The sequence below is a fragment of the Balaenoptera acutorostrata genome, chromosome 6, assembly GCF_949987535.1.
Source record: "Balaenoptera acutorostrata chromosome 6, mBalAcu1.1, whole genome shotgun sequence".
Classification (NCBI taxonomy): domain Eukaryota; kingdom Metazoa; phylum Chordata; class Mammalia; order Artiodactyla; family Balaenopteridae; genus Balaenoptera; species Balaenoptera acutorostrata.
Genome location: NC_080069.1, coordinates 119,215,164 through 119,240,533, shown reverse-complemented (window position 1 = coordinate 119,240,533; position 25,370 = coordinate 119,215,164). Strand labels below are relative to the sequence as shown.

At 50.1% G+C, this 25,370-nt stretch overlaps 3 protein-coding genes across 11 annotated transcripts in view; 2 read left to right on the top strand and 1 right to left on the bottom strand.

Annotated features, from left to right (window-relative positions):
- Positions 1-6,507, bottom strand: part of USP20 (ubiquitin specific peptidase 20) — a 49,107-nt gene extending 42,600 nt beyond the window's left edge. Inside the window, exon 1 of one of the 2 annotated variants that reach the window (XM_057548242.1) lies at positions 6,400-6,507. The gene's annotated coding sequence lies outside the window, so the exon portion shown is untranslated. The remainder of the gene's footprint in view (positions 1-6,399) is intronic. The other variant, XM_057548244.1, reaches the window with a different exon arrangement.
- Positions 6,508-6,601: 94 nt separating this feature from the next.
- Positions 6,602-14,033, top strand: C6H9orf78 (chromosome 6 C9orf78 homolog). Of its 3 annotated transcripts, XM_057548246.1 has the most exons (10): positions 6,602-6,796; positions 7,154-7,213; positions 8,513-8,564; positions 8,704-8,774; positions 9,644-9,721; positions 10,306-10,503; positions 11,568-11,704; positions 11,811-11,909; positions 12,685-12,788; positions 13,358-14,033. In XM_057548246.1, the coding sequence occupies exons 1-9, from the start codon at positions 6,714-6,716 to the stop codon at positions 12,759-12,761; spliced, it is 855 nt and encodes a 284-aa protein (XP_057404229.1). In that variant the 5' UTR covers positions 6,602-6,713; the 3' UTR covers positions 12,762-12,788; positions 13,358-14,033. The 3 variants fall into 3 exon arrangements, with proteins under 3 accessions (XP_057404229.1, XP_028017763.2, XP_057404230.1); XM_028161962.2 differs by lacking the exon at positions 12,685-12,788 and having other exon boundaries at positions 6,605-6,796; XM_057548247.1 differs by lacking the exon at positions 12,685-12,788 and having other exon boundaries at positions 6,629-6,791.
- A 1,211-nt stretch (positions 14,034-15,244) lies between these two features.
- Positions 15,245-25,370, top strand: part of TOR1A (torsin family 1 member A) — a 52,449-nt gene continuing 42,323 nt past the window's right edge. For 3 of the 6 annotated variants that reach the window (XM_057547654.1, XM_057547653.1, XM_057547650.1), the window contains exons 1-4: positions 15,245-15,491; positions 16,137-16,402; positions 18,781-18,956; positions 19,057-19,184. In XM_057547654.1, coding sequence (XP_057403637.1) covers positions 15,311-15,491; positions 16,137-16,402; positions 18,781-18,956; positions 19,057-19,184 — 751 coding nt within the window. In that variant the 5' untranslated portion in view covers positions 15,245-15,310. Of the gene's footprint in view, positions 15,492-16,136; positions 16,403-18,780; positions 18,957-19,056; positions 19,185-20,826; positions 20,895-21,962; positions 22,603-23,846; positions 24,443-25,370 lie in introns of those variants that run through there. The other 3 variants (XM_007194513.3, XM_057547651.1, XM_057547652.1) reach the window with 3 other exon arrangements.

Here is a 25,370-nt window from a genome sequence, read left to right as displayed (position 1 = left end):
TACACCTGAAACTAACGTGACATTGTAAATCAACTATACTTCAAGTTTTAAAAAATCAGTTTACATACAGGAAAACGTCAAGTGGTAGTACCAAAAACTCTGGGTGCTTAATATTCCACGCAGGATCTGAAACATCTTAAGTGCATGAGTCTGCAAGGATCATACTTTACTGATCCTAGCCGTCTAAAAATTTTCATTTTGTTTTATCTTGGTCCCCAACCAACACTGACCTCCTTAGGGTGATGGGAAAGAAGCCAGGCCCGGGCCCTGCCCTCATGGGGTACAGAGTTCCCTGTTTCAACACCAGGGCACCTGTGTGCAGCCACAAGGGATGCTGTAATTACTAACGGGAGCCACCTTCCACTGCGCTCTTACTACACGTCAGTTGCTCCACACCCATCATCCCCGGAGTTGTCTGTAATCACACAACGCGATTCTGGAGACAGCTAGCCCTGCGTTCGGCTCCTTGCTCTTGTCACTTGCAAGCTGTGTATCTTTAGCTAAATCACCCAACCCTCAGTTTCCTCATCCAGGAAAATGGGGACAAAGACAGCAACGAGGGTAACTGAGAGGATGAAGTGGGACAATGCATGGGAAGGATTTAATGACTTCTGATCACTTGGGCTTGCAGGGCAGCTCAGAGTTTGTATTTATCTGCACAGCAACAAAGTTCAAAAAATGCTTAGTACTATAAATTGTGTTACTGGCCATGTTTTATAGATCTGGAAACTGAGATTGGTAGGAACGTTAAGTCGCATGTCCTGCGTAAGCTTTTCACTCAGGGTTCCATTGCCCAGGACAGTGCAGGCCGACCAGCCCACCCGAGAAATGTATAATGTCCACCAAGTATGACACACAGCAGGTGACTAACGCAGTTCTGGCTCTCGGTGACGCTTTTAAAGATCCAAGCTCACCTCCTGGTGCTTTTGACATCAAAGTAAAGCCCTGAAAAGAGACCCAAGGGAATGGAGCAAATCCTTAAATAGGGTTCCTGTCCCAAGGCAGCCAGCACCTCTGCTTCTGGGCAAATCAATTCCCTTTCTCAACGCAGGCTGAGAAACTGTTCCAGAGAAAAGGCACTAAAAAGACTTGACAAAATTGGATCCTGGATCAATGGGGAAAAGGACATTAGTGGAACAACTGACACATTTGAATATGGACTGCATATTAGATAACAGTATTTGTTATGGACCCAGTTGTGTCCCCCCACCAATTCATATGTTGAAGTCCTAACCTCCAGTACCTCAGAATGTAATCTTATTGGGAGATAAGGTCTTTAAAGAGGTAATTAAGTTCAATGAGGTCTTTAGGGTGGGCCTTAATCCAACCTGACTGGTGTCCTTATAAGAGGAGGAAATTTGGATACACAAGGAGGCACCAAGGATGCACCCAGAGAAAAGACCATGTGAGGACACAGCAAGAAGGTCACCGTCTACAAGTCAAGGAGAGGCCTCAGAAGAAACCAAATCTGCTGACATCTTTATCTTGGACCTCCAGCCTCCAGAACTGTGAGAAAATAAATTGCTGTTGTTTAAGCCACCCAGTCTGTGGACTTTACGGCAGCCCTGGGAAACTGATAAGAGTATTATATCAATGTTAAAGTTTCTGAAGATGAAAACCATTTTCTGGTTACGTATTACAGTGTCCTTGTTCTTAGATAATTCCTCCTGAAATATTTAGGGGCAAAGGATTATATCTGCAACTTACTCTTAAATAGATCGGCAATAACGATTCTGGTGACAATGAGTGTATAAATATATAGACAGTAAACAGGGCAAACATATTAAAAATCGGGGCTTCCCTGGTGGCGCAGTGGCTGAGAATCTGCCTGCCAATGCAGGGGACACGGGTTCGAGCCCTGGTCTGGGAAGATCCCACATGCCACGGAGCAACTGGGCCCGTGAGCCACAACTACTGAGCCTGCGCGTCTGGAGCCTGTGCCCCGCAACGGGAGGGGCCGCGATAGTGAAAAGGCCCGCGCACCGCGATGAAGAGCGGCCCCCGCACCGCAATGAAGAGTGGCCCCCACTTGCCGCAACTAGAGAAAGCCCTCACACGAAAACTAAGAGACCCAACACAGTCATAAATAAATAAAATAAATAAAGTATAAAAAAAAAAAAAAACATATTAAAAATCGGTGAATACAGGTGAAGGGTATAAATGGGATTTCATTTTATTATTCTTTTTACTTTTCTATAAGTTTGATGTTTTCCAAAATAGACACTTTTGAAAGAGTCCCTTTAATTCACTTAAGGTGGGAGCAGGGAGGGGTCTTTCAGAAAAGGTAACCCTAACTCAACAGCAAAAGCTCGAGTGCCTGCTCCGAGCTAGGCCCGATGCCCGCTCTGAGCTAGGCACGATGCCCGGCACTTCACTACACACTCTTGGGTAAGGACCGCTGTTTCTCATCTTATGGAGGAAGAACGGAGGCTCCGAGATGGGAAGCCATTTGCCTGAGACCACAGAGCAAGGAAGCGGTGCAGTGGGAAGTGAGCCAGGTGGGGTCCGCCTTCACAGCCCTTCCCACCCTTCCCTCTGTGCAAATAAATGGAGTGCACACAGCAGGCGTTTAATAAAGACTGAAAGGGAAAGATACCTGCGCTGCTGAGAGGCCTGGATGCGGGAATGGGCCCTCTTGAGAGCCGCGGCTCCGCTGTGCTGTTGGGAATCACTGCCCCACAGCCAGCGCCCGAGATGCCAGCCAGAGGGGTTGCGCCTCCACTCCAGCGACCCCAGGGCACCTCTCCCTCCTGACCCACCAGACCCACCTCCTCTCTCGGGGACGACAAAGCAGGAAGAAAGGAGGCAGGCCGGTAGGTCTGGCACTGAGCCCACCCGTTGCAGGCCCCGGATGAGACTTCCAAGATGCTTCATCCTGAATAAGGGCAGGCACATTCCCCCTCCCCGGGGCCTGCACGGAGTGACGGGGAAAGTAACCCACCTCAACCCCGCGCAGGAGCGCAGGCAGTGAGGCAGCACATCTGGGCCTGGCAGAGCTGCTGCGACCAGGCCTCAGGTGCCCATTACTCATCACTTTCCTAGGGGTTCTGGCTACATCCTCCTACTATCTAAGAGCCCAGTTCCTCAGGACGGGAAGGTGATGCTACCAAGCCCGCCCCCAGCACAAGGACCCCAGCTGCCCTGATCCTCACCACACTGGCCACTCCACACCCCACACACCTGTGCCCACACCCCTCCATGCTGCCCTCCGCCCCACAGAACACGTACCTCTTCCCTCCCTCGTGCCTTCTCTCCATTCTACTTCCAAGCAACCCCATCTTCCCCAAACCCCAGATACACCCCTTCCTTTAACCAGTCTTAATTCACTGAGTCCACCATCTTTCCGACTCTCAAAGCAGGACCCTCAAACCTCCTTCCCTGCCAAGCCCTGCCTGCCGCCGCCCGGAGCGGCCCTGTGTACTGGAACGAGTACTACCAGACCTCACTAAATCCTCACAACCACTCTGGAGGTCGGGCAACATTGAGAACTAAATCCATCTCCACCTCCATCACTAAAGGAGGAAAGACGGAGGCTCAGAGAGGCGAAGTGACTGGCAGGGGGCCACACAGCTACTGAGCAGCGGAGCCAGGATTCAAACCCAGGACTGCCTGCCCCAAAGTCAGTGCTCTGAACTGTCGGCTCTATCAGCTCCCAAACAGCCCTGGCCAGACTGGAGTGGGGATGACCTTCACATCCTTGAACCCACACCCCCACACCCCCAGAGTAGCTTCCCCTGGCCTCCCTCACGAGTGTCTCTTCTGAGTCATTCTTCACACAGCATTTTTCTGCTCAACTTAAATTCCTTAAGTTTAGGATAACATCTCTGCATGGCCCGAAACCTGGTACTGCACTTTGTTCCGGGGTCCACAAGAGTCTGTTAATGGGGTTTGTGGCTGCCCCACGCTGGCAGTCCCTGGGGCTTAACAGGCGGGAGGCAGTGACTGGCCACAGTCACTGAGAAGCTGCAAACCCTGGAGTAGGTCTAAGCAGAAACTCAGACTAGGACCCCTAAAACCACCAAGCAGGAAAGGATCAGAGAGGTTCATGCCAAGGTCACACAGCCAGTAAACGGCACAGGAGGGACTCTGGTGGGGAAACTGGCTCAGAGAAGGGAAGGTTCCTGGCCAGACTCACACAGCAAGCTGGCAGAACTGGGACTTGAACCCAGGGCCTATAATTCAGTCCACTGCTTTGTCATGTTACCGACCAAACCGCAAACCAGAACACCAACTTAAATTAGCAAGTCAATCCTCCCTCCCACCCCTGATTCCCTTGCCTTGCTCTATTTTTTTTTCTATTTCCATGGCATCACCTTCTAACATACTTTACATACTTATCATGTTATCAGAACATAAAGTCCACTAGTTCAGGGGTCTTTAGTCTCTTTTGCTCCCTGATGTTTTTCAAGCACCTAAAACAGTGCCTGCTCTGTATACTGAAAGCTCAGTAAATAGCTTATGAATAAGTAAACCAGTCTAACAAACATTCACTGAATACTTACTATGGCCAGGCTGTGAACTGCAATCATTTTGCTGGATCCCAAGGACATTAATGCTCCCTGACACAAGCCCACATTTCACCTGGCTCCAGAAAGGAGCCAGCACACTAACCCAAACCCAAGCCAAACCTGGACATTTCCTTCAGGAACCAAGCTCTCAAACCAAACTAAGACATGGTCTATCTCTGAACTGAAGAGAACCCAGATTTCCCACAGGCTCCCTCTGAGAAGCAGTTTCATCCCATCCCCAAAAAGGCCCAGCAGAACTCAGAGGATCTGCAGCCCCTCAGCCCAGCCACACGCTGCCAGATTCACAGCTGCCACTTTTCAGCAGGACTTTTGCTAAACAAGTCTCAATTAGATCTGCTACAGCCCAGGAGGTTATCAGTGGGCACTCTGGTCTTGGCCAGCGGGGACAGTGCATCTGTACCAGATGATCCTCCCTGGGATGTCAGATGAGGAGGATCCAGAAATGTCCTTGACCTTGTGGCCCTCCCCTTAGTGCTGCCCAGTACACCCGGTGGGAGCGCTGCTGGGAGGGCAAAATCGGAGCCAACTCTGAGGGTGTGAGAGCTGCAGACGTCGACTCCCTGGGTTCCTGCAGCAATTCCCAAGGAGCCTCTCCTTCAGCCGCCATGGACAAGGTGCCCAGTGATTCCATGTGCATCTGGGTTTGGCTGAACCAGGCTGCAGAGGGCAGGACTTGGAGGCTTTTAAACTACGGCTTTTCATCAAAGCCAAAAGGCTGTTCCAACAAGTCCTGAGTCTACTATTTGTCTCACTCCAAGGAAGAGAACAACAACCTCCAAGGAGACTGTTCTAGAGAAAAGTAAGGCATTCCAGAAATGCTGCCCTGCTTCAGAATGGCCTTCCGGAACAGGGAACCCGCAGTAAACATTTACTGAACTCTTATGTGTACAAGGTGCAGCAGAGGTAGGCCTGTGACTGATTCCTGCTCCACCTTCCAGCTGTGTTACCTGAGGCACATACTGCCTCTCTGAGCCTTGGTGTCTTCATTTGCAAAGTGAAAAACAGTAACTGAATCTACTTCCTAGGATTGTTGGATGAGTTCAATGAAATAATGCTGAGTCCAGTGCCTGCCACATAAGAAGTGTTTAATAAGAGGCAGTTCTTGCAAAGGAAAGGACAGACAGTATATTGAGAAAGGAAAAACTAATAAGGGCTTTCTAGACGTCCCGTAAGCCATTATTTATGCATTTAGGTATACCCTAAGCGTTTGTTGATGCCTGTTTTTACAAATAAACTTAATCCTCACAGCATCCTCGGGTAGAAGGGGCGGAGGCCGGAGAGACAGTCCTCGTGACAAAGGACGAAAACAAGGTCCCCGAAGGTCCCGGGAAGCGGCCAGCAAGCACCCTCTACCCTCAAACCCTCCCGGGTGGGTTCAAAACACCAGACGCGACTCTCCTCGGGGAGAAGTGGCTGGAAGCCATCATTAGCGGGGCAATCGGGGCTGGGACTTTAATTCATCATCGCTAAGAAGTGGTCAGCTTTTGTCCCTAAAGAAAAAAGTGCCCGTCAGGGCCCAGACCCCGGGGAAATACAAGTCAGCGCTCCGAGACGCCACACGTGTGCTTTAAACGCTGGGTCAGGCCCAGGCAGAAATAAAAGAGACAGCAGCCCTTGTTCCGGAGAAGCAACGAGCCCCTGGGGGCTCGAAGTGGGCTGCTGGGGCCCAAGAGGATCCCCTGGGCGCTGGCCAGAGGAGGGGACAGGGCGGTGGCGGCCGGGGGGAGGGGTCCCAGGCTCAGCTCACCTGGCCGCGGCGTTCTGCGTACCAGGCAGGGCCAGGCCCCCGCCGGCCCGTAGTTGGACTGTGCTCGCCCCTGCTCCGAGACACCCGGCCCCCTGAAGCAACTGGCTGCGGCCCGGAACTCACCTGCCGTAGCAACCGCGCCACCTCCGCCTGTCAGCCAAGCGCGCCTTCCGCGGCTCGGCGCAGCGCAGGGTCGTGAGGCCCGGCCGGCCGCGCCCCGCCTCCTCCCCCTTGGCCGCCCAATCGGAAGAGGCCGACGCCAGGGGTAGGGGCGTGGTCAGATGAACGGTGTGGGCCGGGGGCGGGGCCGGAGGGCTTGTGGCGGGGCCGGGCCGGGCCGGGCAGGGGTCGGCGCTCTGATCTCACTGCTGAGCGCCGGAAGTATCCTAGATCTCAGCGCAGGGGCTCGGCGGTTAGACCGTGGGGCTGGCGCGACTATGCCGGTCACCGGGAAGACTTTCCGCCGGCGCCGGGCCGACTCGGAGTCGGAGGACGATGAGCAGGACTCAGAGGAGGTTCGGTGCGTTTGGGGCGGGCTTCCACGGGGCAGGAAGAGAGAGGCAGCCTACGGGGACTCGCCACCGGCCAGGCACCTCTTTGACAACATTGCTAATTATGAGCCGGGTTGTTATCCCCTTCTGCGAAGAAATTGAGGCCCCTAGGGATGAGACCGCCGCCCCAAGGTCTCATGGTTGGGAGAGGTGCCCCTGGCATGCGCAGCGGTTCTGACTCCCGTTGGTGGGTCTAGACGCAGAGTCACCCTCTGGACCACTGCGGGCAGGCAGCGGGGCAGGGGTGTCCGTCGAAGCTGCCTTTTGACTCTGAGTTCCGTGGAGGGTCTCTCAGCCTGTGCATTGCCTTTTTTTTTTTTTTTTAGATTAAAACTGGAAGAGACCCGAGAGGTGCAGAACTTGAGGAAGAGGCCCAACGGGGTGAGGTGGGTACTGCGTGGACCCGGAGGAGGAGGAGGAGGAGGAGGAGGGGATGACCGAGACACCACCTACCCCGACTCCCCCATCCCCACCCGGTCGCTGTCACAAATATCTCCTCAGACATAGCCCCTTCTCTTGACACACTTTACACCTAGTACTGCCTGGGGGGGGGGGTCCAAGCGTTTTTTGCAGATGTTTAACCAGGACATGCCCCGAGCCTTGTGATCTTGAAGTTTGCTCCAGAGGTCAGAAACAGGGCATTGATCAGTGTTTTTATTGTCAAATGCACACTGTGATTAATTGTGAAATGCACACTGATTGTTAAGAGTTTGGGAAAATTTAGAAAAGTATAATCATAAAAATAAACAGTGCCCATAATTCTCCCATACAGAGGTGATCAGTGTTAACATTTAATGTTCGTTTCCTGTCTGTTTTGTTTCCTTTTTGTAAAGACGATGAGCAGCTTTACTTTTATTCTATTCTTCTTCGGTAGTCCCCTCTTATCCACGGGGGCTATGTTCTGAGACCCCCAGTGGATACCTGAAGCCTGGGTAGTACTGACCTTATGTAGATTATTTTTTCCTATACTGATGGGTGAGTAATGTATACAGTGTGGACACTCAGGACAAAGGGATGATTCACCTCCTCTGTGGGACGGGGCAGGATGGCAGAGATTCATCACACCATTCATAACAGCTGGTAATTTAAAACTTATGAATTTTTTATTTCTGGAATTTTCCATTTAATATTTTTGGACTGCAGATAACTGACACTGTGGAAAGTGAAACCGCAGATAAAGGGGGACTACTGTATTTTCAACTCATGGTATTGTGGGCATTCAACCACATTGTGGGTAATTTTTCCGAAAACCTTTTTAATATCTGCATAATATTCTATCAGATGTACATATCATAATTTAACTTACCCCTTATTTTGGGACCTGTACATCATTTTTTAAAATTTCACCATCAAATAAGGCTGCAATAGTATTTTCCTGCATTTGTCTTTAGCTTCATTTTCCCTGTAAGGCATAATCTTAGAAATGAGATTTCTAAGCCAAGATAATGCTAAATGACTTTACAGGAAAATGTACCACTGACGTCACCACTACCCCCACCTCCAGCGTCTAGAGTGTTTCTTGGACCCTGTTATTCTTGTAGGCTTTTCCAGCCGGCTTCAGTGTTCACCCCGCAAATCTCACCCTTGCCCTAATGTTGCAACCTACAGACTTCCTAAATGTTTCTCCTCATCTCTGAATTGCGCCCTTTCTCTCTCTCTCTCTCCGACTTTTTGGCTTTTCTCAGTGCTGTAGCCCTGCTGGTGGGAGAGAAGGTACAAGAAGAGACCACTCTAGTGGTGAGTTGTGGGGTCCTCCTTGGGCAGTGGGAAGATGTGGCTGCTCTTCAGTGGATGATTGTGTTTTCTTAAAAGAAAAAAAAAAATTCCACTGCAAGTTATATAGATGCTTCTTCTCGGCTGTGTTTGCTGTCTGCAGGATGATCCCTTTCAGATGAAGACAGGCGGGATGGTGGACATGAAGAAACTAAAGGAAAGGGGCAAAGATAAGTAAGTGCAAAACTGGCTGAGAGGCAAATTCACCTGCAGCCCCTGCCTGGGTCTGTGTTCCCCCAGGGAGCTGGGTCCTGCCGCAGCTTTAATGGGACATCTTGGAGTACCCTTTGTGCTTTGTAAAGGGTATGTTGTTTAAAAACAAAGAAAACAAAAATTCTTCAAAAGTTATCTTAGAGTGATGCAGGTAGGCACCTCTTGCAAAGGTGCATTGTATATTGTCTTTTTTTTTTAAATTTATTTATTTATCCTTGGTGGCGTTGGGTCTTCGCTGCTGCGCGTGGGCTTTCTCTAGTTGTGGCGAGCGGGGGCCACTCCTCGTTGCGGTGCGCAGGCTTCTCATTGCAGTGGCCTCTTCCATTGGGGAGCACAGGCTCCAGGTGCGTGGGCTTCAGTAGTTGTGGCTCGCAGGCTCCAGAGCTGTGGCGCAGGGGCTCAGTTGCTCTGCGGCATGTGGGATCCTCCTGGACCAGGCCTCGAACCCGTGTCCCCTGCACTGGCAGGTGGACTCCCAACCACTGCGCCACCTGGGAAGCCCCTATATATTGTTTTTCAAACCCATGTGGAAGTTGTTTTTCTTTTTTGAGGAAAACGTAGAAACACAGTTACAAAAATAATACAAACAATACAAAAGTGAAATGTAAACAAATCTACTCATTCCCCCGAGGTATCTCCAGAGGCCGTCAGTGTGCTTGCATATGTTCCTAGAGTTCCTTCTATTTACATATCATATATATGTATATATTTTTTGACCATAAACAGGATGTTGTACGTTTCATTGCATACTTGTTTTATTCATGTAACATCACACTCAGCCTCATTTAGCTGTGACTCTAAGGCTCTGCTTCACTGTTCTCTTTTTTTAGGATCAGTGAAGAGGAAGACCTCCATCTGGGGACGTCATTTTCTGCAGAAACCAACCGAAGGGACGAGGACGCGGACATGTAGGTGTCAGTCTGTTCATCAGTAAGAGATTGGGGGAGGGCTCCAGCCAGACAGAGTCCAAGATATTTTGTCACAGATGACATTTCTAGACTTATCCAAAGACAGCAGATTGGCCCCTCTCGCGCCCCTGCCTCCCCTTTCCCCACCCCCTGAGGCTTGAGGACTTTGAAAAACTCAAAAATTCTTTAAAAGTGTGGTTCTTGGAATTTTAGATTCCTTGACTAGTAATGTTCCACCCCCCGCAAAATTGCAGGGATAAACAATGGACTTGCCTATTTTTCATTTTGCCAACAAGGCTGTTAAACAAACTACCATCTACCATTATCTTTTTGTCTTCAAAGAACCTTACACATGGTGTGGTAGGACAGAATCTCATAATATAGGTTGGTGCTTTAAGTTGAAAAATTTTAGCTTGATTTAAAAACTCAAGTTATTTTTATTTTTCTCCTTCTCCATGGAACGATGGCAACTTCATCATCAACCATCACGGCTCCGTGAGCCAGTGTTGGGGACCACTCATTTAAAAGACACCAGTTGTGAGCTTTCCTGCCCCTCTTTGAGGCCTTTGGGTATCTCATTTCAGGATGAAGTACATTGAGACGGAGCTGAAGAAGCGGAAAGGGATCGTGGAACACGAGGAACAGAAAGTTAAGCCGAAGAACGCAGAGGACTGCCTTTACGAACTGCCGGAAAACATCCGGGTCTCCTCAGCAAAGAAGACCGAGGAGATGCTGTCCAACCAGATGCTGAGCGGCATCCCGGAGGTGGACCTCGGCATCGAGTGCGTTGCAGACCCGCGGTCGCGCCTCTCCCACCCCTAGGCGGAAAAGACGAGCTCTCTGCTTTCCAGTTCAGAGTTAAGGGACTGTTTCTTAACCTGTCTCCTTGGAAACCCACAGACATAAACTATCTTCTGTGGCAGGCTGACATGGTTGTTGCCAGGAGTTTCTCTGAAGGGTTGGTCAGAAGTAGTTAAAGAGACAAGGGACTCTGCCGAAAACAAGAATTTTTTTTTGTTTGTTTTTTTAATATATGTGCTTTTTTTTTTTTTTTTTTAATTTATTTATGGCTGTGCTGGATCTTCGTTTCTGTGCGAGGGCTTTCTTTAGCTGCGGCGAGCGGGGGCCACTCTTCATCACGGTGCGCGGGCCTCTCACTGTCGCGGCCTCTCTTGTTGCGGAGCACAGGCTCCAGACACGCAGGCTCAGTAGTTGTGGCTCATGGGCCCAGTTGCTCCGCAGCATGTGGGATCCCCCCAGACCAGGGCTCGAACCCTTGTCCCCTGCATTGGCAGGCAGATTCTCAACCACTGCGCCACCAGGGAAGCTCCCAAGAATGTTCTTATTTAGCCTTTGTTCACAGCTCTTCAGCTCTTCTATTCAGGTCCTTGTATTCTTCTGCCTTATTCTAGCAGGAGCAATGATAAAGGCTCACCCACCCCGTGATCCTTCTTTCATTTTTACTACAAAGCATCTGCTCCAAAAGGGGATTTTTGTGGAGGAAATACAGTGGTCATTATCATCTTTGGGTGTGTGTGGTAGAAAGTTGGGAGACTTCTGGGTTCTCGCTTCCTTTTTGGCCTTCCTAGCTTTGAGCCTTAGTCAGTTCACCTGACCCCCAGTTCAATTTCCTCTTGATCAGAAGAGAGTAACTCCTGCACCTCCGATGCCGGGAGAGCTCCGTGACAATCTGACCGCAGGGGAGTTGGTAAATTGTAGAGAGCTGTGCCCCAAGAAAGATGACGTCCTTATGCAGTGGGGGGGGCTGCCAGCCCCTTTAGTCAGTTCCATCTGAGGCCCAAAGGTGTGATGATCTCACTGTGGTGTCGCTCCTTTCTCCCCGTAGCGCTAAAATAAAAAATATCATTTCCACGGAGGATGCCAAGGCCCGTCTGCTGGCAGAGCAGCAGAACAAGAAGAAGGACAGTGAGACATCCTTTGTGCCCACCAACATGGCTGTGAATTACGTGCAGCACAACCGATGTAAGTGTCGCGTCTCTGGGGAAGCAGCTCCAGCCCACACCATTGGGTTGAGGTCCCTGGGTTCCCAAAGTCTGTCTGACCCGTCCCCTGGTCTCTTTTGGTCCAGTTTATCACGAGGAGCTCAATGCTCCCATACGGAGAAACAAAGAAGAGCCCAAAGCCCGACCGTTGAGAGTGGGTGACACGGAGAAGCCGGAGCCTGAGCGTGAGTACAGCAGAGGCCTCGGGCCGCCTGGCGCGACCGCTTCCCAGGGCCCGTGGGGGTGGGGAGGGACTCGGCCGGGGCGGCGCTTGGGCTTTGGGGTCAGGGCATCTGGGTTCTAGCCCATTCTCTGAACCATGGTCACGTGGCTTCCCCTGTCCAAGCCTCAGTTTCTTTACCTCTAAGATGGGGATAGTAATAAAACTTACCACTTGGGGTTGCTCTAAGGATTCGCTGGGCTGTCAAATATAATAGAGACTCAAAAAATTAGAAAATTTCAATAAGCAAAAGTAAATTAAAAGTTAATCATAATTTCACCACCCAAAGATGGCCCCTGTTAACATGTTTATATATTGTTATCCCTCAGTATCTGTGGGGGACTGGTTCCAGGACCCGCTGCAGACACCAAAATCTGTGGATGCTCAAGTCCCACAGTCAGCCCTCCGTATCCATGGATGCGGAACCCAGGGATACCAAGGGCTGACTGTGTATAACCTTGCCCACTTTTAAAAAATATACATGTACTTAATAGGATCTCACAGCTTTTTAGTGTGCTCTGCCTGTCTCTCCATGACAGTAAATACATTTTCCCTTTCAATGGCCATATCACGTTCTGCTGTATAGATAGAGGTCCTATAGTCTAACCATTTCCCTCTGGCAGGACACTTAAGTTGTTTCCCATTTTTCCCTATGTAATGATGATCATTCTTGCCTATGTCATGTCCTAAAGCTGCCTTCTGAGAACTCACCAAATGATCCTAATTTGTTCTCCCGCCAGCAACATCCAGCAGTGCCCCTTTCCCATGTGCTCACCAGCACCAGGCGGTGTCATCTTTCTCATCAACAATGGGATGATTCTACGGAAATGCTAAATTTGCTGAGATTTCTGAAAATCCAGCCTGTTGCTCTGTTTCTTCCTTCCTACTTGAGAAATTATTTTCTGTAACACCTTAGCTGTGTAGTCTTTGATTCCCAAAGAGCTTCCTATTATTAATACCTAGGAAGCAGGGACTTTGGAGTCACCAGACTTGGGTTCAACTCAGCCTACCTTCACTTCCTGAGTGACCTTGAGCAAATCAGCTAAGCTCTCTGAGCAGAGATGGTAACATGCCCCTGCTAGGATTGCTGGGTGGGTGAAAGGAAGTCTTGTCTAAAAAGATTTAGTGCCATGCCTGGTATGTTGTCAAGCTCTCAATGAAGCGTAGCTACTGCTGTTCACCTGGTCTAACATTGAAGTCAGCATATTTTGGCTGGCACCTGACTCCACCATGTTTATTGCTATTCACCCAAAAACAGGTACTTACTGAGGCCCTACTATGTTCCTGTTCACTAGAGTAGGCACTGGGGCTCCTGTAGGGAGTGAGACAGGCATGGTCGTCCTTGTCTACGTGGAGCTAAGCCTGTTGTTGGCTTCCAGCATGGCAAACAGCTTTTCCTCTTTTCCTTCTCAGGGTCCCCTCCCAACCGCAAGCGTCCTGCTAACGAGAAGGCCACGGATGACTATCACTACGAGAAGTTCAAGAAGATGAACAGGCGGTACTGAGGGAGGCTAAAGGGGAGAGGTGCAAAGTGGGATGTAAATAGTGTCGTTCACTCCCTTTATCCCCCTGATAAAAGGCTTCCTGGAGAGAAGCCTGCTCATTGGCTAGCAGACAGTTCCCAAAACAGACTCTATCGGTCCTGCTGCTTACCTGCTGGATTTTTCAGGCACTGAATTTGTAACCTTTTGAAACAATGTGTAGTTTTCCTATTTGGGGACAAACTCTATTCTTGAGAGCATTATTAAATCTCGTTTGTAAATATGTTGACTTTCTCCTAATATTTGCCCTGGGTCAGGAGGAAACAGTTGTGTGTTTCAGGGTGAGATAATACCCTTTAGATTGTGGTTTTATTATTATTATATATGCAATCATGTCTCCTATTTTCAAGTATCTGGAGTGGGGTTCTGAAATGCATCCTTCACTGTTTACAGTGGATCCAGCTGACAGCAGAAAAATCTAGGTTGAGATCAAAGGGACACTAGTATTTTCTGACTTTCACAAAGTTATCTGTTTCTTTTCATTATGAAAGAAAAAACAATTTCTATCACTTTTAGCACTTAAGTATTAAATATGAAATGGACCCAGCCTTATTGTTTGTATTGCGTCTTCTTATACCAACGCTAGGTAATGTGTTCAGAGTCTGGGGGTTGGGCAGCTCAAAAGCAAAATTCAGTCACTGAGAGGGGTTTTCTCATTTAGTTTAAGAGAGGTGGACAGGCTCCAGTCTCTGAGCTGTCAAGTATGGCCCACCTGTGCCACTTTTCCTGAGGTAGTTACACAGGTTGTGACGAGGAAAGAACAGGTCGGTTGACTCCTGGGCTGATTTAAAGCAGGTATTGTGTGGTTAGAGAAGTGTGGCTTTGGAGTCACATCTGAGCCCTGCTCACAGCTTCCTTAAATCGTTGGACAAATCCGTTCGCCTCGGAGCCTCAGTTTTCTCATCTGTAAACCAGATTTTCTTCTAGCTTTTTTTCCCCTTCACTCGAATGAATGCAAGGTCACTGAAGGCAGGAATCACGTGTGCCTCACTTTTTCTTGAATCCCCAGGATCGAGTCCATAGGCAATCCTCAAAATTATGAATGAATGAGTGGAAGTATCGTTACCTGGGAGAGACCTGACCAACACTACCTTATCCAGGTGATGAAGGTCAACATCAACAGTCATAAATCATGTTGACTGTGTACCTTTGATATGATGTTATAAAAATAGCACTTTATCTCTGTAAAGTATATTCCTCCCCAAAACCCGTAACTCCAGTCTAATCATAAGGAAAACATCAGACAAATTCCAGTAGTTGGGGATCCTACAAAAGATTTGACCAGTACTCCCCCCAAACTCTCAAGGTCATCAAAACCAAGGAAAGTTTGAGAAACAGTCACAGCCAAGGGGAGCTAAGGAGACATGACAACTAAATATAATGTGGTATCTTGGATGGGATCCCGGATCACAAATAGGACGTTAGGTAAAACCTAAGGAAATATGAAGAAACTTACAATCTAGCAATATAAGTTCATTAATTTTAAGAAATGGAACATACTAATGTAAGATGTTAATAATAGGGGAAACTGTGCGGGCGGGGGTGTGGTAATATGGAACCTCTCTGTACTGTCCTGTCAACTTTTCTATAAATGTAAAACTGTTCCCAAAAATGTTTTATTGGAAAAAAAATTGGCCCCTCCAGCGGCCCCAGCGCCCAAAGCAGGCACAGGCCTGCCCTTCACAAAGATGGCGGCCGCCGGCGTCGGAGGGGGTCCGCCCGCTACAAAGATGGCGGCCCCGGCGGGAGGGGCCGGAAGTGCAGTCTGGCGGTAGCGCCGGTCTGCGGTAGGCGCGAGAACGCGCGGGGCGGCGCGGGTCCGGGCATGAAGCTGAGCTGGGCCGCACTGGGCCTGGTGCTGCTGGCGCCGTTGGCTGTGCGGGCGGTGGAGCCCATCAGCCTGGGACTGGCCCTGGCCGGCGTCCTCACCGGCTACATCTCCTACCCGCGCCTCTACTGCCTGTTCGCCGAGTGCTGCAGCCAGAAGCAGAGCCTCAGCCGAGACGGTAGGATGGGGCGGGGGCTGGGGGCTGGTGCTAGGGCTGGGGCGGGGGTCAGAGGCTGGGGTCCAGGAGGCCCGGAAGCCCGGGCAGCGCTGAGGCCGGCGGGGGCCGGACCCGGAACCGGATTGCGGGATGGGGCCTGGCTCCTGGGCCACGACCACAGGCAGACCGGACTTTGGTCGGAGACCTGCAGAGGCCAGCTGCTGTTTGGGCACCTTCGCTCAGAAGCTGGGAGTGTGGACGATTGGAAACTTCCTGCAGAGAGTTTTTACTCCTTCCTCGCCGGGGACGGGAAGGCTGGTGGGGACTCTTCCGAGGCGGAGCAATGGGGCCCGAACCGCCGCCCTTTTCCAGCCGGGCGTGGGGTGGGAGGGACCGAGCGGGGGTGAGGGGCTCACGCTGGTGGCGGAGGCACTGGAGCCAAGGGTCTCTTCAGGAAGGAGGGCTCAGGAACGGGCAGGACTAGCAGAGGGAGGGCCTGCTGGACCCGCCGGTCACCTGGGCCAAGTGCTTACCTACTTCCGCGTCTCACTAGACGCTTGAAGAGCTTAGCGGGCTTTGCTGGCTTTCACATGAGCCTGTCAACTGGGCTGCGTTTTGCCACGTGTGTCCCCCTACTCCCCGCCTGACTGGCTTTGTTTTTCCCAGCGCTGCAGAAGGATCTGGACAGCAAGCTCTTTGGACAGCATCTTGCAAAGAAAGTCATCTTAAATGCTGTGTCTGGCTTCATAAGCAACCCGAAGCCCAAGAAACCTCTCACCCTCTCCCTACACGGGTGGACGGGCACCGGCAAAAATTTTGTCAGCAAGATCATCGCAGAGAATATTTACGAGGGTGGTCTGAACAGTGACTACGTCCACCTGTTTGTGGCCACACTGCACTTCCCTCACGTCTCCAACATCACCCTGTATAAGGCAAGGGCCAGATTTCGGGATCCTTCCTGGATGGTGCTGGGTTTGGGGTTTCTTTGTTGGGGAACGGGATTTGGAAATTCCGTGCTGAAATGAGAGAGCCCTGAAAATGCATCAGTTCCCCTTTGAAAAGTGTGGAACTTACAGAGGGTTGGAGATGCAGGGAGCAATTATACCATCAGAGCTCGTGGTGGTTTCTGAAAACAGGCTCAGTGTGATAGTAAGTGGGGTCATAGGATTTGAGAGATGGACATAATCAAATCCAGTTTAAAGATCTTCAAATCTAACACGTTTTATAAAAGAGGAAACGTTTCTAGGGAGGCCTAAGTTTGCTTTTACGGTTTAACTCCCTATTTAACAGTCTGGCTTTGTCGGCAGGCACACCTGGATTTGAGCCCTAAGGCTCCTTACAGCTGTGTAATTGTGGGAAAGTCACCTGACCTCCCTGAGACTCAGGTTCTTCACCTGTCAAATGGCAGTTGTGAGGATTTCTTGAGCTCTGTGTATCAAGTATGTAACATGATGCCTGGCACATAAGCGTTCAAATCAATGTTAACTATTGCCTTTTTTATTTTTTATTTTTTTTATTTTTTATTTTTTATTTTTTTAAACATTTCTTTTAATTAATTTATTTATTTTATATTTATTTTTGGCTGTGTTGGGTCTTCGTTTCTGTGCGAGGGCTTTCTCCAGTTGCGGCGAGCGGGGGCCACTCTTCATCGCGGTGCGCGGGCCTCTCACTGTCGCGGCCTCTCCCGTTGTGGAGCACAAGCTCCAGACGCGCAGGCTCAGTAGTTGTGGCTCACGGGCTTAGTTGCTCCGCGGCATGTGGGATCTTCCCAGACCAGGGCTCAAACCCGTGTCCCCTGCATTGGCAGGCAGATTCTTAACCACTGCGCCACGAGGGAAGCCCCAACTATTGCCTTTTTTAATCCTCACTTGTGCGAACACATTTTTCCCTTTGGCTTGGGAGAGCATCAGGGTCACCAACTGTCCAGGAGTCTCTGGGATGTGGGACTTCCAGTGCTACAGCTGAGAAAGTTCCAGGCAAATAGAGATGAGTTAGTCACCCTAGTTAGCATTCTGTCTTCACTGTTTAATAGCTATGTGACTTTGAGCAAGTTACTTAACCTCTCTACACCTCAGTTTCCTCATCTGTGAAATAGGGAACACAGTAGTAACTACTTTGATGGGTTTTGGAGGATCACAATAAAACATTGTATGAACAGTGCTTAGAACAGTATCTTACCTGTAGTGAGTGCTCGATACATGTTCTCTGTTGTTGTCTAAGTGGGAGAAGCAGAATGGGAAGACCTTGGCTGCTGGAGCCTGCCAGACATGAAGGAATCCTTGTTTAAAAGGTGGTTCGCTTTGTAGACTCGGGCAAGTCACTTCAGCTCCCCTAAGGTTCTCGTTCTGTAAATAGAGGTTAGTCCATACCTACAGAGCAGAGTTACTGCTTAAGTTAAATATGTACCCATGGAACATTGTAACCATGGTCCGAGTAGCCAAGCAAAACCCCAAATCATAAGAAGTCAAGAAGTCAAGTCGTTGTAACTTACAGAATTTTCCTCAGAAACAGGTAGCTAATTCTTTCTCCTTACCATAGGGGGAAACATCCAGGAAAGAACTGTATAGAACCATAGTTCAAATTTCTGAGGTAAAGGGTCCTTTCTCCTCCTTATCTTGATTGCTTAATATAAGAAGTACCTAAATATGTTCTTAGGGAATGTTCCACTTAAGCAAATTTATTTCAGCAACCTCCAGGCATTGTTCCAGAAACTCAAGAGTGTTGCCTCACCACACTCATCCCCAAGTGTGTGTGCACTTGAGTTCTCCTCACTTCCCCCATCGGAAAGTTAGAGCCCCTTCTCCAGGCTGATCTAAGGATTGAATGAGAGAAGAGGTTACTTGGTCTCTGCCTTCTTCCAAGAAGGCTGGTGTACACAGGATATGTATTAACATTGCCATTTTGATGACAGAGGCCCAGCAACTCAGTGACACAGCATCGACGTGACATGTCGCAGGACAAGAATTACAATAAGAGTGTGGGGCCTTGGAATCAGGCAGGGTGGGATTCAGATCTTAGCTCTGTCACATACTAATTTTGTAATCTTGGGCAAATTTTGTAATCTCAGTTGACTACGCTCTCTGTGCTTCAGTTTCCTCATCTGTACAATGGGTATGATAATGCCCACTACGTGGCGTTGTGGTGAGAAACAAAAGAGCTTGTATAAAGTTCTTAGCACAGCGGGGAGCACACAGTAAGCAGTCCGTAAATGCAGCCTTTGTAGAGGCGGTTGTAGCGTTAATAGTGCTCACTCTGGTGGTGTCACTCGCACTCTGAGCATCTGTATTGGCTCTTCCCTCTTGTCATTCAGGATCAGTTACAGTCGTGGATTCGCGGCAACGTGAGTGCCTGTGCGAGGTCCATCTTCATATTTGATGAGATGGACAAGATGCATGCTGGCCTCATAGATGCCATCAAGCCTTACCTAGACTATTATGACAACTTGGATGGGGTCTCCTATCAGAAAGCCATCTTCGTATTTCTCAGGTAAAGTCGGGGCTGGGACATGGTTTGAAGAGCTCTGAGCCCCAGCCTGGGGGCTTCGGGGAAAAAACCTCAGTCCTTATTCACTAGAGTTCTTTTGCAGCAATGCTGGAGCAGAAAGGATCACAGACGTGGCTTTAGATTTCTGGAGAAGTGGAAAGCAGAGGGAAGAAATCAAGCTCAGAGACATGGAGCATGCCTTGTCTGTGTCGGCCTTCAATAACAAAAACAGTAAGTGGGGGGACTTCCCCGGCGGTCCAGTGGTTAAGACTCCGTACTTCCAATGTAGAGGCCGTGGGTTCGATCCCTGGTTGGGGAACTAAGACCCCAAATGCAGTGCAGTGCGGCCAAAAAAAAAAACAACAGTAAGCGAGGCCATCCGTTCCCAGCGCAATGTCCCCCTACTTCATGATCCCACGCCTTTAAGTTTTAAATTGACGACCTCACCATCACCTGGGGGCTGGTTAGCAATACCAATTCTCAGTCCCTTCCCCAGGCCTACTGAGTCCAAATTCCTGAGGGAATCTGTGTTAACAAACTCCAGGTGACTTTTACACATACGCAAGTTTGGGAGATGCCGTTTTAAAGAAATAGGGACATTGTTGATCATCAAGATCTTGAAAATTCGTTTCCTGGTTCTTTCAGCCAAATCATTTTCCTTTGTAAAAGCGGGTGGTGGAACAAGGAAGGCTGCCGGGGAGCCTCTGATGGAGGAGATGGGCCCGTTAGGTCCCTTTCTTTCTGCACATTGACCTAGAACCCTGAGGGTCTGTGCCCGGGAGTAACAGCCAAGCAGTGGCTGGGCCCCTGTTCTGTACTGGGCACTGTGTGAAACTCTCTACCTGCATGTTTCCTTTAATCTCCACAATAACCTCCTGGGGTAGAAACTATTATTGTCCTCATTTTATAGATGAGGAAACTGAGGCTCAGAGAGAGAGCCCCTTGCCCAAGGACACACAGCCTATTAGGTATCTCTATTCCAGAGTGTGAGCTTTTATTACCAAGCTCATTGCTTTGCCAGTGACCTGACACATTCACTTTTGACCTTGAACCCTTGGATGTGGAAAGACACCATGTTGGAGACTGACTCACTGGGTAAAATCCGTGAGCCATGTGGGTTGAATGCTACCATTTGCTCAGGTTTGTTCTTGAAATTGTAAAACAGAAGGTCTCCTCTGAAACAGACTTGTCAAGAAATTCATAGCACTTCAGAGTTACATGAACAGTAATGGGCTATTTTATGTCAGTTCGTGCAAGTGGAATGTTAACGGTGAAACACAAAATATTTTGTAATATGTTGAGTAGATTCTTGGCATGCCAGAAGTATGAACACATGCAGTAGAAGTCTCAGCCCCTGAATACCACAGCAAGTGGTTCTGGCCTAGAACCCACTCTGCAGGTTCCAGAGGGTTCCAGAGGATGAGCTTCGGATCTGGGCAGGCCTGGCTCAGCCACGTCCTGACTCCGGCCTTAGGCAGATGGCTGAACTCTTTCATTCGTTCACTCAACGTATTTGTTGAGCACCTACTAGGTGTCAGGCACTGGTCCAAGAACTGGGGACACAGCAGTGAGCCAAAACAGAAATCCTTACTCTCGTGGAGTCTCTATCCTAATGATAACAAGTAAGGAAACGTGTCAGATGCCGGGACCCATATCTACGTAGAGGTAGAGATTTATCTTCCCGTTTCCCCACAATAGGGAAAAAAGTAAACCAATAAATAGGGGTTGGGGGGTGTGGGATGAGGGTGAGCTGCAGTTTTATTTATTTTTTAATTTTTAAAATTAATTAATTTATCTTTGGCTGTGTTGGGTCTTCGTTGCTGCGTGCGGGCTTTCTCTAGTTGTGGTGAGCGGGGTCTACTCTTCGTTGCAGTGCACGGGCTTCTCATCACGGTGACTTCTCTTGTTGCAGAGCACGGGCTCTAGGCGCGTGGGCTTCAGTAAGTTGTGGCACGTGGGCTTCAGTAGTTGTGGCTTGCGGGCTCAAGAGCGCAGGCTCAGTAGTTGTAGCGCATGGGCTTAGTTGCTCCGCGTCACGTGGGATCTTCCCAGACCAGGGCTCGAACCTGTGTCCCCTGCATTGGCAGGCGGATTCGTAACCACTGCGCCACCACGCAAGTCCCTGCAGTTTTAAATACAGTGGTCAGGGAAGGCTTACTGTGAGGGTGACATCTGGGCTGACCTGAGGAGTGAGAGAGCCATGTGGACACGGGAGGGAAAAGCATTCCATGGGAGGGAACAGCACACGCGAGAGCCCTGAGGCAGGAGTGTGCCTGGGCCAGGATGAAGGCAGGGGACAGGAGGTCAGATGAGAGGTGGAGCTTGGGGTGGGGTGCAGATCGTGGAAGGCCTGGGGAACCACAGGAGGGCCTTGGGCTTGGCTCCAAGTGCAAGAGGGAGCCCCTGGAGGGTTTTGAGCAGACAGTTCCCTGATCGGACCTAGTTTTAACAGGACCACCTGGCTGCCGGATGGAGAACAGACACTGAAGGCAGCAGGGACGGGGAGGCCAGCGAGGAGCGGCTGCAACAACCTTGGGGGAGATGCTGGCGGCTTGGCCCAGCGTGGCAGCCGTGGGGGAGGTGGGACACGGTCTGACTGGGATGTATTTTGAAGGTGGAAACAATAAGATTTCCTAAGGGACTGTGTGTGGGAATGAGAGAGACAAATCGAGAATCTGGCCTGAGCACTTGGCAGGGTGGCACTGCCGTTTAGGGGTCGGCCTGCAGGAGGAGGAGGTTTGCAGAGAGGGTGGGAGATGAAGAGGGGCGTGTCCGGCAAGGGATGACTCATCTGAAGGCAGAGATGTGGGGCAGGCGGCTGAAGTTCCAGTGCAGTTCCGGGGCGGGGGGGTCAGGCTGAGGATGTGGACTGCGGGCTGGTCGGTCAGTGGTCGGTCGGTGGTTTGTAAAGTCACTTGCTCCACCTGAGCACTCTTCGGGGCCCCTGTGTGGCGGGTCCTTGTCGTCCTGACTCCCTGGCTGATTAGCTTTCTGCTCTTCTTGCCTGAGGGCCCCAGCTCAGTGCTCACAGGCCCCGGCGCTACCTGGAATCGTCTGTTTACTGGGTGGCTGGTCCACGTCCGCCTGGCCCTGCTCCATCCCCTGCCTCGGGCCTCAGGCGCGCCTGGCACGGGGCAGGCCTGCTGGAGACGAGCTGCCCAGGGCTGTCCGGCTTGCTGCTGCTCAGCGCTCGGTGTGCTTCTTTCCCACGGCCACAGACTCCACCGCATCCGGGCTGTCAGATGTTTATTGAGCACCAGCTGTGTGCAAAGCACTGTTGGGCAAGAAAAGAATAAACCCCAGATGTGATTGATAGTAAGAAAAGTATATGTGGTCTTCATCCGCATTTTCTGGCACAGAGCTCCTAAAACCCTTGGAGTTTCAGAGTGATAAGAGCCATAGTGGTGTCTTTGATATTCCTAACAAACCCCTTTCAACCACATCAGAGGTTGTGTTAATGAGGTGACTTTTGGAAAATACCAGGGTGGGGGGTGGCTTCCAGGGGAACCAACCCTTGATTGGAGGGTTGGAACTTTCAGTCTCCAGCCCTTGTAGACCTCCCAGGAGGGAAGAGGGGCAGAAGGCTAAATCAGTCGCCAATGGCCAGTGATTTAATCAACCGTGCCTATGTAAAGAATTTTCCATAAAACCCCTAAAGGCCAGGGTTTGGAGAGCTTCCAGGTTGGTGAGCACGTGGAGATCTGGGGCGAGTGATGCGCTCAGAGGTCATGGAAGGGTCACACCCCTTCCCACATACTTTGCCCTGTGCATCTCTTCCAGCTGGCTGTTTCTGAGTTATATCCTTGTATAATCAACCAGTAATCTAGTAAGAAAATGTTTCTCTGAGTTTCTGTGAGCTGCTCTAGCAAATTAATTGAACCCAAGGAGGGGGTCATTGGAACCTCAGAAGCACGGGTGACAACCCGAACTTTCGGTTGGTGGCTGAAGGAGGGGACGGTCTTGTGGGGCTGAGTCCTTAACCTGTGGGATCTGACGGAGTCTCCAGGTAGAGAGTGTCAGAATTGAGCTGAACGCAGGTGGGCTCAGAGAACCGCTTGGTGGTGTGGGGGAAAAATACAGGATGGAGTTGGTGTCAGAGGCAGACCGGGATTAAGGCACAGGGGTGAAGCGGCAAGGTGGAAGGGGAACCGTCCTCATGAAGAAACGCTGAGTGTGATCCAATGGGTGCTGCGTCGTCTCAGAAGGGGAAGTGGGAGGGTCAAGAGGCCGAGAATCTCGGAGGACCCGAGACTGGGCAGAGGCAGGCCTCATCCAGGGAAAGTGCGAGCCCTGTGGCCGTAACAGAGCGCTGTCTTCACACATTACTGAGGATTCTAGCTTTTGGTCCCCCAAACGCTCTGGAGGGTTGGGACCTGCCGGCAGCGGCAGTGGGTCTCTACCCTGTTGCTAATCCCAGCCGCTGGAACCCCAGCCAGTCGCAAATTTCCAAGATGCGGGAGTGCTGGTCCTTCCCTGGGAACTCTTCTTCTCACCTTTCACTTTCTGTGAACCTGCTCCGTTTCCTACTCGGCCTGCCTGCTTGTTCCAGGGTGGGTGGTGAGCCCCTTTCCCACTTCAGATCCTGTTTTTTTTTTCATATCTAAAAATTTTAATAAATGCATAGGAAGGGTACCCGCCTGAGATCTTAGAGGTCACGTCTTGAGAGGCCTTCCTGCCCACTGCGGCATCACCCTGCCCTTGGCTCTCACAGGAGCGTCGCCCCTTGCGGTTGCCCTGGGTGAGCTCACTGGCTAGTCTGACTGCTCGTTAGGCTGTGAGCCCCATGAGGGCAGGTGCGGGGCTCCACCTCATGGCTGACACCCAGCAGAGGCATGTGGATAGGTGGACGGGTGGGTGGACAGTGGATGAACAGCACCTTTTTCTTTTCCCCAGGTGGCTTCTGGCACAGCAGCTTAATTGACCGAAATCTCATTGATTATTTTGTTCCCTTCCTCCCCCTGGAATATAAACACCTAAAAATGTGCATCCGAGTCGAAATGCAGTCCCGAGGCTACGAAGTTGACGAGGACATTGTAAGCAGAGTGGCCGAGGAGATGACATTTTTCCCCAAAGAGGAGAGAGTTTTCTCTGACAAAGGCTGCAAAACTGTGTTCACCAAGTTAGATTATTACTACGATGACTGATGGTACCAGAGATGTCGCTTCCCGCATCCGCGCTCTGGTCCCGGAAGAGGAGTAAAATGAATTATTCCGGTGTGACAGGACAGGCATTTTCCTGGGCGTTATTTTCATCCAGCAGGGCCTGCGGGCCGTCGGTGACGCATCACAGATGGAAACAGCCCCAGAGCCTACAGAAGCAGGAGGAGCCAGCCCCCAGCCCACCTGTGCCAGGCCTCATGATTTTTTAAAAATCATGTTTTAATTTCAAGTGTTTCTGTTTCAAGGAAGGATGAATCAGTTTTACTGAAAATGTGATAATTTTATTTAAAATGGTTTTTAACATTATGAAGAAACTTTTCAGACTCTTAAGTTGTTGGCTTTGTGTGTTTTTTTAAGTTCCTGTCATTACAACATACACTGTGATGTCTTTACTGCTAAAAAGCCTGAGTCCTCGGCCTGTCTTCTGTAGGATAGTGTCACTGTACTGGGGACGGAGGCTCTAGCAGCGAGCCGATCTGTCCCAGGATGACCATCGCAAGGGCAGTAAGTGTTTATAGAAGGACAAGTGTGTAAGGGGACACACCCAGGCCCGTCACAGACAAGACCTAAATGTCCTCCCCAAGAGTTTTCATCACAGTAGCATTGTGAACTGTGGGAATGATCTTAGTAACGTCGTGAACAATTTGTTAGAAACAGAATTTCCTCGAAAGAAAAGCATCTGCAGCTTGTCGCTGGCCGGTCAGTCAGCTTTGCAAAGGCCCTTCTCTGCTTTCCATTCCTAAATGAGCCACACGCTCTGTACCAGGTTTTGCCATATTTTCTTAAAACCTTCCTCACTGATTACTAATTTTCATTATGTTTAATCAGAACTCCCCAAACCTCTAGGAAAGCTCAGCTGCCCCCCAGGATGCTGAGAACAGTGTCTTTATTTATTAATGCAAACAGCTACCATTTTACAGTAAAATTGTGTACGATTTGTGAATACATTTTTTTTAATTTATTTTTTTATTTTTGGCTACATTGGGTCTTCATTGCTGTGTGCAGGCTTTCTCTAGTTGCAGCGAGCGGGGGCTACTCTTCGTTGCAGTGCGCGGGCTTCTCATTGCGGTGGCTTCTCTGTTGTGGAGCACGGCCTCTAGGCACATGGGCTTCAGTAGTTGTGGCACTCGGGCTCAGTAGTTGTGGCTCGCAGGCTCTAGAGCACAGGCTCAGTAGTTGTGGCGCACGGGCTCAGTTGCTTTGCAACATGTGGGATCTTCCCAGACCAGGGCTCGAACCTGCGTCCCCTGCGTTGGTA